The sequence below is a fragment of the Camelus dromedarius genome, chromosome 23 (assembly GCF_036321535.1).
Source record: "Camelus dromedarius isolate mCamDro1 chromosome 23, mCamDro1.pat, whole genome shotgun sequence".
Lineage (NCBI taxonomy): Eukaryota > Metazoa > Chordata > Mammalia > Artiodactyla > Camelidae > Camelus > Camelus dromedarius.
Genome location: NC_087458.1, coordinates 18903059 through 18925147, shown reverse-complemented (window position 1 = coordinate 18925147; position 22089 = coordinate 18903059). Strand labels below are relative to the sequence as shown.

General features: G+C 35.4%; 1 protein-coding gene across 5 annotated transcripts in view; it reads right to left on the bottom strand.

The window, feature by feature from the left end:
• DNM3 (dynamin 3) overlaps window positions 1-22089 on the bottom strand; it is a 459300-nt gene that overhangs the window by 132221 nt on the left and 304990 nt on the right. For all 5 annotated transcript variants that reach the window (XM_010984527.3, XM_010984524.3, XM_010984526.3 and 2 more), the window contains one exon: window positions 15294-15403. In XM_010984527.3, the coding sequence (XP_010982829.1) occupies window positions 15294-15403 (110 nt within the window). The remainder of the gene's footprint in view (window positions 1-15293; window positions 15404-22089) is intronic.

The window sequence follows — 22089 nt, the reverse complement described above, 5'->3', positions numbered from 1 at the left end:
TTTTGTTTAAGGCTTAACAAAAAAGGGAAATTTGAAGATTCTGTTTTTCAGCCTTTTGCTGCAACAGCTACCTATAAAGATGCTGAAAAAGATTAAGACTGACAGGTTAGAAAGTACTGTAAGTCCTGGAAGAAAACTCAATGCAAAAAAACAAGATAAAGTAAAACAAGCAAATAAGAAAACAAGACAAAGCCATAAATACAAAATAAAAAACAGGATGAAAGCTATTCCTTTCCCTTGGTTTTAGAGATGTTTACCTTACTATCTTATGCAACTGAACACTTTTGAATAGCAATATAATGCCTGTTATGTGACAGCATCATTTTGAGACCAACTATTGGACATCAAAAAAAAAAAAAAAAGAAATCCCACATTTTAAACAGAGATATGATGTGTTCTTTGAAATTCAAATATTGTGCATTAGAACTTTTCAAAGTAGAAATGAAGCCCTTCAAGCATCTATGGGATAAGTCATTGTACTGCAATGTCTAGAGAAGTACACACCGTTAGCTGAGAGGCTCACAGATAAAAGTTTTACACAACATTGCTGAATACCCACTGGATAAAAAGTCAGTAAAAAGAAATTACTGTCATTTTTCAATGATAGAGTAACTTGTTCAATCAAAGATTTGGCTGCTAATGTAAAGCATGAGTTAAAAAAAATCTCATCTGCAGAATTATACTTTTGCCATAACATGGACAAATCTAAAGAATGACTACAGTTGTTCTAGTTATATTTGTCCAGTATCAGTACCAACTAATCCTCAAAGACCTTCATTTTTATACAAATACTTATCAACAAGTGTGGAAACAGTCAAAGTATACACATTTTTTTCAATGTCTTGATTTGTCTCACAACAAGCGTGTCAACATTTTTCGGACTGATGGTGCAAGAGCAAGGATGGGTGACAGCACCAATCAAGACAATGTCCTGAAGCTGCACTGAGAGCCTGCATAGTTGTCACTGCCATACACTTAACAGTTAAAAAAAAAAAAAAGTTTCACTTAAGGCAATCCTGATGAAGTAGTAAAAAAAATTAGTTTTATTAAATCTAGATCCTGAGCATACATCTCTCTAATATTCTATGTCAAAACTGAGAAGTCCACATAAGCACGTCTGCGTACTGAAGTGGTTTTGTCGAGCAAAGGCACTTGTGCAATTGAACTCTAAGCTGACGTTCCTGTTTTTTCATGGGATGCCATTTTCCTTGAAAGTCTGATTTTTTTGGTTAAGAAAACCTGAGTTTCTGGCAGAGATTTTCTCAAAAATGGACAAAATGAGTCTGTCCCTTTGTTGAAGACAACTGACAGTATTTGTGATCAATGATAAAATTCAGCTTTATAATTTTGGAAACCTTGTAATCTCCCACCACGGGCTTGACAGTTTCCCCTTTTCTGATGAGACTGGTGGTGATATTAACAAATATAATTTTTAAATACTGTGTAATGAAATGTATAAACATTGAGATCTATATAAATCAGTGAGCCAATATTTTCCAAATGACAAATGTATGACATATAAAATCACTCGTAAGTAAAAGATCCATTTAAATTGCATGCTAAACAAATAGATTAACACAACAGACAAACAGATCAACACACAGAATATAAAAAGTTCATTGATAAGATTTCAGATTGCCTATTGCAACTAACTCTTTGGAAACTATCACTTGTCGATTTTTGAGGAGTACCAAAGAAGAAAACCCACAACTATGTGAAAAGGCTATTAAAATACTCTTCTCTTTCTAACTACGTATCTGTGTGAGGCCAGATTTTCTTCATATACTGCAACCAAAACAACATATTGCAACAGATTGAAAGCAAAAGCAGATATGAGACTCCAGCTGTCTTGCATTAAGCCACATATTAAAGAAACTAGCAAACTTGTAAAAAATAATGCCACTCTTCTGATAGTTAAAGTTTTTAACATACTATTTATGTTAATATGAATTGATTCATTACTATTATTTTTAATTGATTTAATAAGTTTATACTTTTAAAGTCTCATTTTCCACATCTAACAATTGATATAATTGGCAGTGTGCTAATAAATGTTTAACAGGAAGTCTTCCAGAAAGCTGTGATTCCTAACATTTGCTGATGTCCATCGTATAAATACTCTCACTGTAACCAATTTTAAGCGATAATGTGAAGTCAACTGGCTCACAGGATTCCTGATATACTAACCCACACAATCCATACAAACAAAAGCTCTTTGATGTCTTCAGTAATTTTTAAGAGTGGAAAGGGGTCTTCAGACCAAAAAATTTGAGAGCTACTGGTATAGATCTTTTACGGCCAATTTATTTTAAAAATCACAATGCAGTCATCAAAAAATAGCATTTTTTTCATGACCTTAGTGCTCTGATGAAATAACCAAGTTTTCAAGCACTTATTTCTTGTCTAACATGAAAGCACTCTGCAATGTTAAAACGAGTAGGGCTAATATCTAGTAGCATAACATACAGCACTCATGCTGTAAGAGATTTAAACGTACGGAGTGAGGTGTGGATTTAACAAACATACTGATAGCAAAGGCAGATACAGTGTTTGAATAGTCAAAACTACTCTTTGCGATTCCATTCTTTAAAACCATTCCTTTATATGAACAGTATTTTCCCCAGACTCGAAGACATAAACATAGGCAGTTTCAAAATTAGAAAAAGAAAAGAAAAGGAAAAAACTTGCTCCAGTTAGGCTTTGCAAATATTTTCTTTATGAAACCAAGCATCTGCTCAGAGTTAGTTGCAGAGTGTGACTAACATTTTCTACCAAGGCTTGTGCCGTGTCAGTTTCTTTTACTAAGGCTGTGTGTGTTAATTAAAATTAATTACACATGCTAGTAAATAGTTTCCCTCTGAATGCAGCAAACCAAAGCAGAATAATATAATTTATATGCAAGGTATATAATTAAAACCTTCACAATAGTTTCTCTCAGCAGGTACAGTCGCTAAGGACATTCTTTATGGGTAAGTTCGTTTCATAGTAAATCAACTGAGGGAAAATAAAAATACATTACACATGCAATGTTAGGTCACAAAAAGATTTTTGATTTGTAAATTGATCTTGCAAAAAGCCGGGCTTGTAATTAATATTTTTGAGAGCATGATTAGAAGGAGTTCCATGATCTTCATAGAGAATTACAAATTTTATATATATATATGTATACACACACACACATACACACACACACATATGTATGTGTGTTATTTTGACTTAAAGGCTTTTTTCCCCTTCAAACTCAAGAACTTCTAGGCAAGGTGTTACTGCTTTAGCAATAAATCAGGACAGTATATGGTAACACTGGTAATAATGGAAAACTCTGTGTCTGCCAGAGAATGCCATGGATACGCTGTTCAATATAACTGGATTTAAACAGCAACAGACTTGAATAATAACCCTTTTTGGACTTTTTCTCTTCATTCTTCTATTTAAGTTTCTTCTTCAATGTGTAGATTGCTATACAAAACTCTACAGGTTGTCTCTAAAAACCTGATTATTTCAATCGTTGGTAGAACATGCCCATAGTTTTCTTTATTTTTGTTCTTGGGAGGCCTTGAAGACTGCCAAAGAAATTGAAGTGTTTAGAAATTTCCTTCAGGCTAGACCTAGCTAGGGAAATTTTCACACCCCTGCTTATTCAATTTCTTAAGAGCTCTCCCCGCAGGCTAATGACTGAAATACCTGCACAGTCGGCTGTCGCCCTGCTGGCTTCAGCCTGGGGGTGCCCTGCCGTCCACGAAATCACCACCTCACTGCAGAAGCCGCAGCACACAACACACTTTGTTTCCTTTCCATAAGTAACCAGAAGGTAAACTCTTTCTTTAAAACAAAAGCCTGAGACAAGCCACTTAATATTCTGAATCCAGTTCTTTAGTATGACTAATTAGTTTTCAAAATAAGTTAATTTTTTAACAAACTAGCAATACAATCCTATTTGTAAACAATCACATATTTAAAGATACCGTGTCATTGGTACCAGTCTCTTGGAATGATGACCCATCTAGACTTTCTCTTGCAACTTAACCACTACAGCATCTCTCTTAAAGACTGCATCTTAGAACCAAGCATATATTTTTTTTCCGCAGCATGTTTGAAAGCAGTAGTTGCTCCCCTAGAGCTAGGCTGTTTTATGGTCCCCAAAGGGAGGCATATGGCAGTCCCAAGCCACAGTGTTTGTCTGAAGGGAGTAGCAGGGGGAGGGGACTGCCCATCAGCAAATAGTTGTTCCGGGAAGTAGGTGGGGAGCAGGCAATGTGTTTGTTCTGAAATCCTAGAAGAAAAGTAAACTTGCTGTGAAGGACATAATTTCTTTTTGTTCTTGAACTTTACACAGCCGTGTTGGGCTCATTCATCAAGACAGCCCTTGGACGGAAACCTCCTGAACATGAATGCTTCAGAAACTAACCAAAATCCCTGCTGGCGCTACTAATGGCTTAAGATACAACTCCAGTTTAAATCCTTGGGAAGAAAGGAACTGAATCTAAGTTGCTGAGTCTATCCTAACAGTCCCTTTGTTTGAAATATGCAAAGGCTCCCAGGGAGCACGACGCCTAATTCCCCTAGAAAAATGGATATGGACTACACACAGGTGTTTTAAGCATGAAGAATTTCTCCAAAGCCCTTTAATGACATTTGAAAAAGCTGAAAAGCACTAACTTGCTATTTTTCTCCCTCAGAAAAGGCTGAAACAGTCATCCAAGTAGGGCATCAGACTCCTATTCCATTTCAGTTTAATTTGAAAACCAGTAAGAGAAGAATTTAAACTGATTGCTTCAAGCCACAGACATTTCATACCCAAGCAATTATGTTGGCTTTCATGAGAATTTATCTTAGCTGTGAAATCAATTGTCACAGACTTAGTTCACAAAAATATTACCAAATCATATTTGATTTCTGTCTTGGTGTGGTTCGTGAATCAAATAAGTCAAATGGCCAGACAATTCTGGTTCTCCAATCCATCTCTCTCCAGGCTCCCCTTTGAAAACATTTTTGCCTCTCCTCTCTGGTATACCTAGGATTTCTTAATGATGCTGTTTCACAACCAGAGAGATACTCATAAAGGGAAAAGATGCAGTAGTGAGAATTGAGAAACCATTGTAATATGCAATATCAGAACCATATGACAACAAATATCTTTGCAGTGAGAGACTGGAACAAAGAAAGGGAGGGGACACAAAAACAGAGTTCTCTAATTCAAAGATTTAAATTTAACAGCTTTCAAGATATATATTGTCCTTTTATTGACTTGCTAAACATGTATGCCTAACCAACTGCTAGACAGGGAAAGCACAGGGTTTACCTTTTTGGATTTATAGAGGGAAATAAACGTTACTGTCACATTGTGAACTCATAATCAGTAACTCTGCAGAAGTCCTCAAATCTCTGTCTGACCCATGGGAACTTAATAGCTCTAGCAGAAACAAGAATGACCAAAAACTTACAAACAGAAAACTAAAATCCACTTCCCTAACCTTGAAAAGTTCTGTATATCACAGAAACTCTGAAATTTGTTAAGACTTTGCTGGAGCTAAAGAAACGAAGATTTAGAAAGCTGAGTAGAGAGAGCTACAAAAAACTTTTGAATAATATTAATAAGACTATTATTAAATTGAGGCTATTTACGATAAAACATCTATTCTGTTTTTATTTTCTTAAATTGTCATGGAATTATGTTCTATTAAATTCAAATAAAGCCCATTTGTAAAGTTTTTATATAACTGAACATTCTCAGTTTCTTACTTTTAAATGAAAGACTTCTTTCTGTGCTAAAACTTTTCCTCTAAGGGTTTTCATCTATATCTCCATTTTCAGCCCACTTGGATCTGAGGCTCTAGGTCTCTCTAGAGCTTACCTACAGAATGCTTTTTATTGGCACTTGGCTTTTTTTATATTTTTACCATATAACAGAGGGGAAAAGTTTAATATCCATCTATTGTTTCATTCACTTACGTTATGAGCTCTCACAATCACCAGGCACTGTGTTAGGATCTGTTAGGACAAAGCAATGAACAAGACAAACAGTCTCTCCCTCATGGAAAGTAATATGGCAGTGGAGATAAATATCAATGATATGCTTAGTATCTATTCATTTATTTATTTACCATTGTGTTAAAACTAGTAAGAGGTACAAGGTGTTGAAATGTTGACTTAACACATTCTGTTACGTAAGCACACTATGTGGTTCTCACAGCAAATACCCCTGACACTTGATTAATAGCAGTTTACTTACATGCTTCTCAGACTCTAGTAGGTCTCATATCTAATAGAATTTTTTTCAATACTAAGAATAAAGTATGGTATATGATCCAGAAGTCCCACTCCTGAGCATACACCCAGAGAAAAATATAATTCAAAAAGAAACATGCACCCCAATGTTCATAGCAGCACTATTTACAATAGCCAAGACATGGAAACAACCCAAATGTCCATCAACAGATGACTGGATAAAGAAGTTGTATATGTATACAATGGAATACTACTCAACCATAAAGAAGAATAAAATAATGCCATTAGCAGCAACATGGATGGACCTGGAGATCACCATTCCATGTGAAGTAAGACAGAAAGAGAAAGAAAAATGCCATATGATATCACTTATATGTGGAAACTAAAAAAAAAGGACACAAATGAACTACTTATTATTTATAACTTAGATGACCGATTTCTTGAATATGTGTAAGCACATTTGACTGTCCTTTATGATTGGATTACTGCATTCTGTTGATTCTTATTTTGTGGTTGGCTTTATTTTTTTGATAACTATGTAAGTTTAAAAAGCTAAAGCTCTAAACTGTTCTTAAAAACAATGAACAGTATGTATATGTAAATTTTAAAAAATATGTGCAGTATATTGTACATATGTATTTACATGCAATATATTGAATATGTATAGTCAAACTGTATCAATTTTATCTAATAAAACTGAAAAATGAAAAAAAAAGAATGGCCAAAAATAGCCTCTCCAAACCACCCAATAAAATAAGTATAAAGACAAAAATTGATAATAATAATAAACTGGATAAAAAAGAGAAATAAAACCCAAGTATAAACTATTTACAAGAGACATTCCTAAAACATAAGAATACGGAAAGGTTTAAAGTGATAGAAAAAAGATAAATCATCAGTGTCAGTAACCTGGTTGTGATATACTACAGTTTTGTAAAATATTACTGTTGGGAGAAATTGGGCAAAATAAATAATAGATTTCTCTGTATTATTTCTTACAACTATATACGAATGTACAATTACCTCAATAAAATTTAAACTAGAAAACGATTAAAAAAAAGAGTAAAGTATAGGAAAGACCACACCTTTATATCGTAACTTTTGGAAGTTATAGAAAGGGTACAATGAACTGGATGAGCCAATTAAGAGGAATAAAGAGTTTTTACTCTCAAACTGATTTTTTTTTCCTCCATCAGGTACTCATAGTTAGAGGGTATTACAAACACCCCATGTGGGAAGATGGCCCACCTACACTTCATGAAAGTGAAGGATGACACACATTTCATTATTCAGCTTGGACTGAAAGACTGGTAACTAACTGAATCTTCATCTGACAAAGAAAAATCCTCTTGAATCAGAATACTCTGAAGATAAGCAATTCTCAGTATTCTATGAAGCAAGAAAAATGTCTTAAACATTCTGACAACAATGGGGGATAAAATGAAATAAAATAACTCCCACAGGTGTCTTATTTATGTCCCAAACACAAGCTTAACTGCATTGTATTCTATACACAATATTTCATTTCCTAGTACCAAACACCACGTTTTTCTCTACTGATTTTCCAATAAATATGAGCCCCTGCCATCCTTATTTACGGAAGAGTAATTGCTTCCCTGTTAACACAGATTTGACACTCTACCACATCCAAGTGAGACATGACCCTTAAGACAAGGCATACAGCCTTTTACCCAGCATATTTGTTTAATTAAGCACTTTTCCAAACAGCTTAAACTCGAAGCATGTCTGAATATAGAAACATAGCCATAAAGGTATAAAAATGGAAAACCTGACTCCAAGTCCTTTCCAGCTAACAATTGGAAAAATATACCACTCAACAATGAGAATAAAGAGCCATTCTTTTCAGAATGCCTAAAAGAGCCCACACTCGCTACAGTGCAGCATTGTTTGACATTTATTGAGTGTTGGCAATGTGCTGGGGACTAAGCGGAGCAGTGAAACATCCTAAAATCACCTTCCATAAAGGGGGGGTGGTGAATTAAAGCACTTGGTAAGGTTGATAAACCATATCCTGAATTGACGCTACAATGCAGCGTCAAAGAAAGAATGTGTTAATTTAAAAGAAAACAGAGCTGGACAACCCCGAGGGGTGCTCAGAAAAATACCATGTGGCTGTTCTACAAACCCCCTGGACAGACACACATCTCTGCTGGCTACCAGAGCTGACATACCTGGGACCAAATGGGCCTTAGCATGACCTTAAAAGCCAATGCCTGCCTGGGGAGAGCAAGGACCAGCACAGTGAAGCCATTATCTAGGTGTGCTTCCACCAGAGAAAACATGGCAATTCTAACAAAGTCGAAACAAAAACCTGGGGGAACATTCCAATCTTCGGTTTAGATCTTGCCACAGGGACGTTCAGGAATCTTTTAGCTTAGATTTTGTAAATGATTTGGTGATGCAATGAATGTGGGAATCAAATACTGTGGCTTATCAGTCTCCCCAGATATCTACGGTGCCCTCTTTGAAAGGCTCAGAGGAAGACCGGGGTGCATATCCTTACCTGGAGTTTTTGTAGGCTAAATCCGTCAACGTGTGAAACGCATTTTCCTCAAGTGCTGAAGTTACTGCAACTGGTAACAATTCCTTCCATTTATAAAAATCTTAGCACCAAAACACTGTTCAGAATGGCTCAAAAATCTGGTCACCAGACTCATAAAGATCATATTAATTCACCAGGACACCGAAGGCTTTTTAAAGAAAGATGTTAAGTGTATCAATTCCCATACACCTGATAATTGGGGACTACAGAAATACTGTTTTAAACATTATGGTGGAAAGTTGAAATAGCAGTTAAATGAGCTCTTAGGAATAATGCTGTGATACAAAAGCAACGGCTAATACAGTTTTTCAAGAACTGTAGCGAGGGTACTGGTCAGTTCCACGCCAGCCTTTGCAAATGAGACTAAAAGTGTTCCATGGAAATTTGTAAGACCTAATAGCAAACTGAAATACCTTCACAAGAATGTAAAAATCTCTTCTTTGTTGCCCTTTTAGGCATGATTCCAATTAAATTCCAAATAAAATATTAGGTGGAATTCCTGTTCTGTAGTCAATATCAAAACTATGGTATCTGAAAGAACAAGAGACATCAGCCCTGGGTTCTGGTTTGGTCAAGAACTGCTCTTTTGACATGAGGAAAGTATTTAACTGTTATAGGTGTTAACTCCTTAACCTGTGAGGTGAGGAGGGTAGACAAGATTATCTATAAGGTCTTAGAGAACTCTAAAAAGCCATGCTATTTGACATTTACATTGGTGCCAACCTCAACGTTCACACAGAAACTCTAGGTCCAAGGTCAAATGCCTCTTACATAGGTCATGTGAATGGCTAAATAAATTATCTGAAACACTGCAGTGGAAGACAAAGACAAAGAAAACAAAGGAGTAGAAGCATTTATAAAATCTCTTCTCAATTAACCAAGGTTAAATTCGTCTAAGAGCAAGGAAAGAAAACAGTTAAGATCTTGTCTCAGAAGAAAGAAAAATATGAACATAATCTTAGAATCAATGTAAGTGGTGAAAAGAATATCATTTCAGTATACTTTATAGAATTAGACTAACCATATGGTCTTTCTGACAGATTTGCGGTTCTCCCCTCACATAAAATATTAAAATACATAAACTTACATGCATGAGTCAGTTCACTAAACCCTATGGAAGAAAAAGAAATGATTTTTTTTTTCTAAACTAGGGTTCATCTTGCCTTTGAAATAAACTGCTCATCCAGAAAAGACTGGCAACAGATTAAGCAACATTTCCCACCCATTTGCTTTGACTAATACTATTCCCTCTTTGGGATATTCCTTTCTATTTCCTCTCCAATAATCTATACCAAAATCCAATGAGAGCATCCTCTATGATGCTAACCACTGCATGGCCAAATTCTATGTTCCATGCTCCTCCAGCACTGACATACTGCAATGGAATGCACTATCATATAATCGTTTGAGTGTTGCCTTATACAGTACAGCACATTTGTTTCACGTACAATATCTCCTCAGCTAGACTACCTTTCTTCTTCATCTCTTCATTCATTTCTTAAACTTTGCATCTTAACAGCAGTGAACAATGAATGTTTTCTGACACTCACTGATTACAAACATCACGCAAAACAATGTCACATATTTCATTTAGAGTACCAATACTGATAAGCAGGGCTGGTAATACAGAAATGTCTAATAAACATTTTAGAATGAATACTATATGGAGGACAGAATTAAATGTTTTGGCATATGTATATCTAATAGGAAATCTAGAAAGAGAAACAAGAAAGAACAGAGAAGAAACAAAAGTCAAGGAGAGAATAATATACAGATTTTCAGATTTGATGAAAATGACAAATCCTAAGGCTTAGGAAACACAATGAATCCCAAGCAGGAAATATAAAGCAAAACATGCATAAAAACACATCATACTGGAACTTCAGTACATCAAAGAAAGAGAAGGGTGATCTTAAGATCAACCAGTGAGAAAATACAGATTACCTATAAAACGAGCAATAATTAAACTAGCAACTGACTTTTCAAAAGCAGAGTTGAAGCCAGAACGTAAGGGAATAATGACTTCAAATTTATCAGCTAAAAGAACTATCAATCTATATCCAACTAAGGTATTGCTCAAAAATTAGGGCAAAATGAAAACACAAAAAAAACCCTCAAACACCAAATTGAGAGTTATGATCAAGTAGCACCCACTGAAAGGATTTTTAAAGGGTATACTTTAGCAGGAAGGAGAATGAAACAAAACTAAACACTGAAATGCAAGAAGGAAAGAGAACAAAGAAATTGGTAATCATGTCAATAAATCTAAACAAGCATTGCCTATGTGAATCGATTATAATATTGAGTAAGGTGGTAAAAAGTAAGGTAGAACTCAAATCCTGAGTAACAATAACATGGAAATCAGGAGAGAGTTAGTGGAGTTAAAGTATTTCTGGGTCATTCTGGAAAGAGAATAGAATGACTAACTTCAAACTTAAAGTCAAAAATATTAAAAAGTTATCTAAAAGAATACAAATAAAGTATATAAATTCCAAGCCAAGGAAAAAGATACATTAACCTGAATGAAAGAAAAATAAATCAGGAAAGAAGGGGAGAAAACAAGTATAGAAAAGGCAGCATAAAGATAAAGACTAAAATAAGATGTTCAAATAAATTCAGTAATTCAGTAATAATAATGCAAAATATAAATGCACTAAACTTCCTAGTTAGACGAAAGAGATCTCACATTACATTAAAAGCAACAAAAAAATCCATCTACATGTTATTATAAGAGAAACACTTCATAAAAATACAGATTGATGGCAAAAGGAAGTAAAAAAGATAAACCAAGCAAATATTAACCAAAGGAAAGGTAGTGTAGCTATATTAGGATCAGACAAAATAAATTTGAAGGCAAAGAGCCATGTTAGAAATAAAGAAGGTTGCCACAAAATTATTTTTTTTAAAAGGTCACCAGGGAGATATGACAATTTTAAACAGGCAAGAATCTAACAGATTCTTAAATTGACCTCAAAATACATACAGCAAAAACTGACAGACTTACTAGAATAAGCAAGCTCACAATCACAAAGTGAGACTTTTAACACCCTTTTATTAAAGTAAGATTCTTTATGGCTTTTATCTGTCTCTCTGCCAACATTCCTCTCTAGAATGTAATCTAAAATGTATCATTATTGTCTATTTTATTCACAGATGTATTTTAAGTACACAGAGCAGTGCCAGGCATGTAACAGCTGCCTAACACATACTTACTGAGTGTTAAAATTAATCAAGATTAAAAAAAGATAATAACTATAGAGACTGGATAGTATAATTAACAAGTATGTTAATTCAGTGAATTCTCATGGAACCTGCCCTCCTACCTCAATACATTCTTCTCAAGCATACATGAAATATTTATGAAAATTCACCATGTGCTAGACCATATTCTTTAACCACAATACAATTAAGTTAGAAAACAACAACAACACAATAAATTCCATGCACTATAAAATATAAAACACAGTTCTAAGCAACTCAAAGGAAAAAAATCATAATGAAGATTACAGAAACAGAAGATCAAAGGAAACAGAACTTATTGATAATGAAAGTATTATATTTCAAAGTTTGTAGTAAGCAGCTAAAGACTACCTAGAGGGAAATCTACAGATTTACATGCATACGTGAGAAAAATATAGGATAAAAATTTGATGAGCTACACATCTAAATCAAGAAGTTACAAAAAAAGTTACCTACAAAGTAAACACAGAGAAAAATACAAGTTAGAAAATGAAGAAAAGAGCAGAAATTCTTGAAATAGATCAAACATATACAACAGAGGGTCAAAATCAAAAGCTGGTTCTCTAAAAAAAGAAAAAATTCTGGGAAGAGTGATCATGTTTAAAAAAAAAAAGGTAAGGCTTGAGATAAGGTATAAAAAGGGGTCAAATTTCAGACACAGTAGAGATCTGAAAAAAAATAGAACATAATACCTGGTGCTAATATATTTAAAAATGAACAGAATGTACAATTTCCTAGAAAAATATAATTTGTCTAAACTGACTCATGAAAAAATAGAAAACCTGAACAAATCTACAATTATTAAATGTATTGAATCACTATTTAAAAGTCTACTTATTAAAACTGTCCACCAGGGCTAAATGATTTTATGGGTGAGTTCTACCAAACAGCTGTTAATCCCTATCTTATAGAAAGTGTTCCAAAGAATAAGAACCTGTTCCCACTTCAATCATGAAGCTAACAGAACCTTGATATGAAAACCAGGCAGGGACAGTACAAAAAAGGACATTTTGGGGCCAATTGCATTTATGAACATAGATGCAAAAGTTTAAATAAAATTCTGGCAAGCTTAAGCCTGGAACACATAATAAATAATAATACATCATGATTTAACTAGGTTTAGTCCCAGGAGTTCAAGGATAGTTTAACATCAGAAAGTCTTTTAATATTTTTCACCGCATGAACAGATTAAAGAAGAAAATAACACAATCTTCTCTGTAGAGACAGAAAGAGCATTTGATAAAATTAAACACACATCCATGATTAAAAGAGAAACAGAAAACCTAGCAACTAGGAACCAAAGAGAGATCTTCTTTACCTGATATCATCGGGTACCTATCAGGAAGTACTTAACTATAAAGTTGTGAAATAATTTTCCTTAAAATCAGAACAAGTCAAGGATGCCCAATTTGTATTCAGCATTGTACTGGAGGTCCTAGCAAGTACAAAATAATTGAAAACAATCAAGATTTCAAAGGAAAAGCCAATGGGAACGTGTCTATAGATGAGATATACTTGTACCCACGGAGGTCTCAAGAACTGGTTGTAGAATTCATTACCTTCTGACAAGACTAGGATTCCAGAATACCTAGATTTTTAGAAGCCCAGCGTTTTCTTACTTTTGTGTCTTTTGCTCTCTTTAAAATTCACAGTTGTATTTTGTCTAAACAGATGCTCTAGCATTGTCTGATTCTTTTACTTGTACTCAGCTCTTTTATAACCTGAACTTTCCAGGTTGACCAAGGACTCAAATTTAGTTTGACCTGGTGCCTAGTAATTATACGTCCCACTCTGTGTTTACACAAGAAGGCTGAGCACGCTCCTGGAGATTCTTTTAGGACCTCCCCACTTGCCACTGCGCTGAGGAAAATCTATAAACAGTACTGAGCTTGGCCCTAGGAGGAAGGCATACTACTGGTCTCTCCAGGAAATGTTTAGTCTTTATCATTTTCAGTGTGTTTTTGCAAGCTGCTTGCAAATAATACTAACTCATTACTAAAATGTCATCTCAGTAATTGATAGTGGAGTTGTATTTAACTTTCTTCTCCCTTGGTTCTTTAAATGTTCTGCTGTTGTGGTTTTTCTAAGTATTTTCTAAGTACAATGAGTCACTCTTAGCAACTGACTGGGAATGTAGAAAGAAGGCTTTTTTTTTTTTTTTTTTTGCTATTTTGATTTACTGTGCGATTGACCCTGGGCCAGTCACTAAACCTAATCAGGGAACTTCATTCATTGCTAAATAAAGATAAAAGGTCTGGAGAGAAGGGTTAAAATTAGATCCTGCCACCTAATGACTCAGTCTCTTAATAACTGACTCACAGAAATTAATTAGCTTTTTCCTGTAACAATTCCATTTGGAAGAGATCTCTTTTATTATTTTTGTCTAGTTGTAGCCCTTCTACATCTCTCTCTCCCATCCTCTGTTACCTCCCCATTTGTTTACTTAACTTTACTTCTTAGTTTCAGTGAACAAGCCCAGCACTCCATGGTAATCAGCTCCAAATTTAGTTTTGATGTTGTGAGTGGCAGAAGGGAGGGGAGGGGAGGGAAAGAAAAGGAAAAGGGAAAAGGAAAGGAAAAAGATACAAGTTGAAGGAAAAGTGGACACAGAGACAAAAGTCTTAATTCAGGTTTAAGCTCTTCCACATACTAATTTTGTGATCTTAAGAAAGTCAGCTAATCTACCTGGGGTGCATTTCTAAATTATGAAAGGATAACCACAGTACTTTTTCACCTTGTTAGCAGTTGTTACAAAAGCCAGACAATGAATGTGGACAATACTTTGAAAAACTGTAAAGAACAATATATTTGTATTCACATTAACTGAATAATTCTATTCACTGATCTAAGAATTTAGTCATAATACACATAGAAAGTCTTAAGCGATATCCATCCATGCTAGATAGATACTATTAAAAATTATAACTGAATAATTTATAAGTATGTAAACAACAAATTCAGGACAAGGAAGACTTTAAAGTAATGAAATGTAATTTTAGAATGAAAGCAGCGTGATTTGGGCTCCTGCTGGAAAAGCAGAAAATAAACTAATTAATACCTGAAGATCCTCCTCATTCTAAGTTTTAATCTTTTGAATCCACTACCTATGGTAAAAGCTAAAAATACAAAATAAATGAAAGGAAAACTGAAGAGTTAACAAATTTCAAGGTGGAACCAAAAGAAATCTTGCAAATATGGTCTCTGGACCACGCAGAAGTTCAAGGAAAAAAATCTGAAGACGAAAGCTGCCTCATTTTCTTACCTTTGCTCTGTATTAAAGAGTGCAAAGATGTGCTTGCTAGACATAAAGCTCTTTTCCACATCCCGAACTTTCAAGTTGTCCAACGGAAGCATATACTTCTTTTCTTTTTCCTATTGAGAGAGAGAGATAGAAATGACTGGCTTTAATAAAAAATCATTGAGACATGCTCATGGCAACACATCACCTGAGTTGGCCAACATTTGATCACAGTATTTCGATGCCATCTCACATTATTTTGATGCCAGCTACCAAGGGATAAAAATTGTCAGAGATAGGAGACTGATGATTCTCAACATGTGGGTGAGAAGGATGAGGGGAGGGAGAGTGAAGAGGAAGGAAGGGCTCAGGGATGGAGAAAACACATGGTCCTCTATCCTTTCTTCCTCATGTGGGTCCCCTTAGATGTTTTAAAATGTTAGTTTGATATTAAAAATTTAGCCATCTGTTAATATTTAACAAAAATGTTCTGGTCCTAATTCAATGAGAAATGCCAGATGGATTTCATTTCATATTTTATTTGCAGCCTAAGCAGTTTTGATAGCCAGAGCTGGCAGGAGCCTGGAAGCACAAGGACCCTGGTATGAAATACCCCCTATAAACTATGATAAAGCACAAAAAATACTTCCTTCATTTGGGTCGAGAATAATAAGTGGGTCCAGAAAAAAAATAATTCCATTGTCAAGCTCTTTGGGAGAAAAAAAAAAACAACTCATTAGAATTGAACTGATATTAATTAGAAAAAATTCTCTTTTAAAATTAACAATTCTTTAGGAAGAAAATTGACATTAGTGAGGGGAGGTCTGCCAATGGAACCAAACCAGTCTTCGTAAAACATACTGGGTGCCAAAGAATGATTAGAAACATTTACTTTTAAGGACTGGCCCAGGGCAATATTCTCTTATGTATAAATACCTAAAACCAGTATAATAGGAGACAGCCAAGCACTCAGCTTAAGAGGCCTAGTCAATGTCTACTACCTGGCGCATTTCAGCATGGTCCTTGTTAAACAGTAGTGCTATGTATGGTCCCCACCTGGATCTCCCACACTAGGCCTGAGAAAAAGCAGCCCTAGACTCTAGAGGAGAGGTGTGGAGACCTGGCCATGACTTTTAATAAACTATTCCTGGCTGTGGGAAATACATGCACTGAACAGATATGTCTGACATAACCCTTCTTGCTCCTGTGGCTCCTACAGCACCCCTGAGAATGTGTCTAGGCTCAGGAGCATGGAGCAGAAGTCTTCCGTTCTCCCTAGCCAGTCTGCGGCGGCCATGTTTGCAGACAACAGAGTGTTATTGCAAGGACTATCAATGGGTGCTCATTCCTAATTTAAAAAGGAAAATTTGGGCTGAGCACATTAGAATACCGGAGCAGAGAGAAACAGATGACTAAAGAAGTTGAAGGAAGCTGGCTGGAGAACAACATGGCTGTCCTGGCAGGCCAGGTATTCAAGGTCTTCAAAGAAGATAACAAAACAGATGAAAGAAACGAAATAGGAGTGAAAGAAGCCGAAGAATAAACACAAAAATGCAAGGCACTGTGAGAAGATTCTAATATTTCTTACACAAAAATTGGCAATATATTATCAAACACAAGGATATTCTAAATAGAAAAACACATACATTGATAAATTAAGTAAACGAAGCATCATAGTTGAGTCCCACTTGTTTGAAAGACTTGTCAGACTATTTTAGGACAGAATTCTCAGAGGCAAGATCGTAAACTGAATGAAAAGCTACCCAATACATAATCAAATGAAAATGCTTGAGACTCAGGGAACATTTTTTTAATTGGATGTTTTTCAAAGCCCTAAATGTAAGCAGCTGGATTTTTTTAATGCACCATCCTATTCAACCTTTTGAAATGATGGATTCGCCTCTTAATGGGAAATCTGCATTTCATTGTAAAGATGGAACACAATGTCCTTGGCATGTTTTCTATAGAAGTAGGCTCCCTTTTGTACTGCATTCCTTAGCATATAGTGAAGACCAAAAATCCAGCAAGTTTACGTCAGATGCTAAACACTGGAGAAATACACACATATGCAGACAGGGGAACATAAAAAAAATGTAGATTCATTTCCAAAGTACTAAATGTCATTTATCCAAGATTTCTGAAGACATATTGCTAAAGTATTTCATAGTCAAGGGTTTTGAGAGTGACAAAGAAAGAAGAAAAAAGAAGATTCAGACTGATTTGTTTAATAAAGTTGTAAGTCAAATGCAGAACTAAATAAGAGAGCAGTGAAACAGTGTATCACAGATATTTCTAAAATTCTTGGTGCTTCTGAGAAAGAATGATGTTCTGCTAACAACATCTTGACCATGAAGTAGCTAAAATAAACAAAAGAAATAGAGTAGAAGAAAGGATAAACAGATAATTTTTAAAATATAGTGAGTCTTAGCACCTGCTTAATTGAGACAGTTGCTATATAATCTGGGTTAGTTCTATTAAACTGTCTAATAATGCAGTGTTCAATACTGTGGTCTCCAGACACAGGTAGACTGAGTACTTGAAATGAGCTAGCTAAATTGGAATGTGCTCTAAGCATTAAATACACACCAGATTTCAAAGATACTTTGAGAAAAAGAATGCAAACTACCTCATTAATACTTCTATGTTGATTATATGCTGAGATGATAATATTTAGAATATATTGGGGTAAATAAAGCATTGTTAAACATAATTTTATCTGTTTATTTATCCTGTTTAAAATGTGGCTGCTAGATGATTTAAAATGACATATGTGGCTCACTTTAACTTCAAGTGACAGTGATGAGCCCATGTACCTACCATCGCTTTCCTTCTTCTCATCCATCCAATTTTTCTCTCTGACTTCCCTCTTTCTGCCATCAGGTGTAGTTTTCATTCTCCCAGTCACCAATCTGAAACCTCACTATATCATTTCTGATGTATTGTCTTCCTGCACCTCTTTTGTTACATCAAGACTGTGCTGCACTGTGTTTGAAGCATTTGTCAGAGCTCCCGTTGTTAGACACTCCCACTGCATTGATCCATGTCCCCGGCATCCCACAAGCGTGTGGTTATAAACGGTCTCCTAGTCTCCTAATTCCTCTACCACCACCAGGAAGGGCAATTTTCTTAAACCGTCCTGTCAAATTTATTATAATCCTTCAAAACTTTCATAGCTCCGCATTATTTATGGAAGAAATTCCATGAAACTCCTTAATGTGACATTGAAAAACACCTGCCAATTGTTCTGATCCTGATTTGTCAATATCTCCTTTACTCTTCCATAAGAAATTTCCATTTCAAACAAATACATCTTTACCAACAGTCTTTTCTCTGCTTGAGATACCCTTTTAACGTCTCCCTTCTACATCAGTTTACTGTTCTAGAGTCCAGCTCAAGTTCTATCTTCTGTGCAAAAAGTTTTCCCAAGTGTGTAACTGTGTGTCTGTATCACTCCCCCATCTCTCTCCCTTCAACTCAAACAGTAGATATTGTTTATTCTATTCATTTTTAATTTACAGGTATACAGTGGAGGTATCACAGGTTTAGTTCCAGACCACTGCAATAAAGCAAGTATCACAAAAAACAAGTCACATGATGTTTTTGGTTTTCCAGTGCATAAAAAAGTTATGTTTACACTATACTGTAATCTATTAAGTGTGCAATAGCAGTATGTCTAGAAAAACAATGTATATACATTAATTAAAAAGTACTTTATTGCTGAAAAGTGCTACCTATCATCTGACAATGTAGGGTTGCTACAATCTTCAATTTGTTAAAAACACACACACACACACACACACACAAATTATCTGTGAAGCACAATAAAATGTACACCTTATATGAGAAATCCTCATCTTGTAAATGCATTACATTAAAAAATTTGTGCCAAGGTTGTTCATTTGGAAGTCAGGATGTTCAGTCAACTTTACTTTTCAAGTAGGTTACATTTGCAAAGAAAAACAAAAAGTCAAGAATGCTTTTTGCAATGTTGGTAAATAAACAAGAAATAAAATTAGTTATTTTAAACATTTTATCTTGAATAGACATTTTGGAGGAAGCATTTGCAAAATTCTAGATAAAGATTTTTTAATGGAGATTCAGAAAGAAACTTGTATATATTTTCAAAAGCTTCAGAAGCTCATGCCACTGATTGAATGCTGTTCTTTTCTTCACTTTTGAACACAGTACCATTCCTTTCTCCAATGTAAGATAGTTACCAGCACTATTTGTAGGAGAGGCATCCAGGATGACAGGGGTTCTTTGTTCAAAAGGAGAAGGAATGTGAGAGAGACAATGTTTTTTCCTTGTCACCTGGCAAGAGTTAGAACAAAGAGGAGAAATAGGCAAGGCCAAAAAAGGAGGCACCTAATGTGTGAAAAAGCGTGGTCTGAGGTGGAAGTAACTGAACTATGAGTGATAAAAGCAGAGGAATCAAGATGGGGGAGGTAGGAATTAAGCTACAGCCACAGTATGTGTTCACTGACCTTGAAAGTAAACAAAAGGACCAATAAGGGACAGACATAGTTTCAACAAGTGTCCAATGATGGCCTCTAGCTGGCCGAGCACCATCAATACAACGAGGTTGCTGGAAGGAGCAACAGTGGGTATGAGGAGGAGGTTGGGTGTGTGGAGGAATAGCTCTGAATACGCAAGGGACTGGAAAGTCTTTGTACATCTGTGATTTACACATAGAGAGTTTTATAACTTGGGGAATGGTTGAGTGGCCTTGGCATTTTATATGTGCATATCCTCCCCACTAATAAGGCAACAAAATCTTCAAGGATGAGATCACAAGTCCTTCCCCATTTCCATATATTATAATGCCTAGTAGAGTATTGGTCACTGAAATTTGCATACCACATATTATAAATATGCAAGTAATTGGGTTTTTTTTTTATCATTAAAGTTTTTTGAAGTTTAGATTGACTGCCATGTTTTTTTTTACCTCTGCCTTTGTTTGCGTTACTTCTATTTGCTGGGCATGCCCTCTTCCCTGCAAGAAGGCAAATACTAGTGGTCTTGAAATTTATGTCAAGTGCTACTTCCTCCATGAAGCCTACTCTGATTACAGCATGTCACAGGCCTCTTTATAGCTCACAAATTTTCCACAATTTTTGTCACAGGCTATAAAGGATGTCATTTCTTATTTATGTTCAGTTTCCGTCTTCAAGTAGATTGGAAGCTCCTTGAGGGCAAGGATTACATTATGATTACCTTGTGTTCACACTTAACAGTTATTACGCTGCTGCATATACAGATGTTGCTTAACCAACATTTGATTATTGACGATGCATCAGAAATAAAATACCCAAAAGACAGAATTTTACCATCACATTGTACCTAAACCACTTTTACTATTATGCCTACCTATACTATTGTTAAAAATGATCCAACCAGATGTGATATAAAAACTTATTCTTAATGTCTCAAAGACTGATTTTGAATTAATTTATAGTTTTTTCCTTAATATCCCATAGCTTGTTAGATGAAGTTTTACCAGCGTAGACCAATATACTTGATGTGATCAATACAAACCTCATGGCCTAAACATATGAATATATGGTGTCAGTCCAATACACTTCAGAGCAATGCAGAAATAAAACACAGAGATATACTGCTCTTAGGAGGTAAGAACTGATGCAAAGTTTAAAAAAATGATAGAACATAAAGGAGATCAGACTATAATAAACTAGAGAAAAATATACCACTACTAGAGAAAAAGCCAGTGATGTCATCGAATGTATTTTTGAAATACATAATTATGTGACCAATTTTATTTTTTAAATATGTGATATGTGTTATAATTTTTCACTGGCTTTCTCTTAACTCTTTAAAACATTCTGGCAATATTTCTCAAGCTAATAAATAATCAGATTAGAAACAGATTCCATGACAGACTAACAGAATATTCCACGCTGCTGAGAAATAGCTGTGCCTCACTAGAGGGAAGATTCCTACTTTTGACCACTCTCCTTCTCATACTCACATAATATTTCCTGTGTATTCTCTATTACCGCATTAGCCATACGGTATGCTCCTAATTTGTTAAATGTCTCTTCTCCTGTTGAGAAAGTGACATTCATTTTTCCTTCCTCAGTGCTGCCCCATTCTGCCAGTAACGAATGGAACGTTCCTATGACACAACTGCACCAACAATGCTTGTAGCCCACGGGGGCAGTGCTGCGGCACCAGCTAAAGGAGGAGACTGACTGATGGGGCAGCTAAGAACCTGGTCCAAAACCAGGACAGTAGCCCACAGATCAGTCCAGGCTGAAAAGATCCCTCATCCAGGGGCTCTAAATGTTTTTACAGAAAACTGAAGACGCATGAGTTACCAAGGGCCATTCAATTATTATAATTTGTTATAATATATTATATTATATTGAGCTTGTTGCTCAAGAGATAGTGTTGATCAATATTTTTTTCCTGACCAAGTTTTCTTTTTTCCTTGATACATTGTGGCCAGAATGTTTGCAACCAGGGACACTGGACACATTATCCTGGGTTTCTGGGTGGGGATCAAGGCCAAGAAAAATGTGATGCCCCCATAAATTAGCACAAGCCTTTCATGCTTTGAATAACTGACATAAGAGTTATGTAAGCATGCATATTCATCATGCTTCCTGCTCCCACTTCATGTTCCAAGATGACATTGTATTGCCCTTCAGAGTAAATTTAAATTCCTCAACATACCCCCTTTGCCAACCACGAGACTCCTGCTTTCCAGGAAAGTCAATGCAGAACATATCCAATCATATTTTCTTCTCTTTGTCTATATACTATTTCCTCCACTAGGAATACTGCTGCCTATTTGCCACTC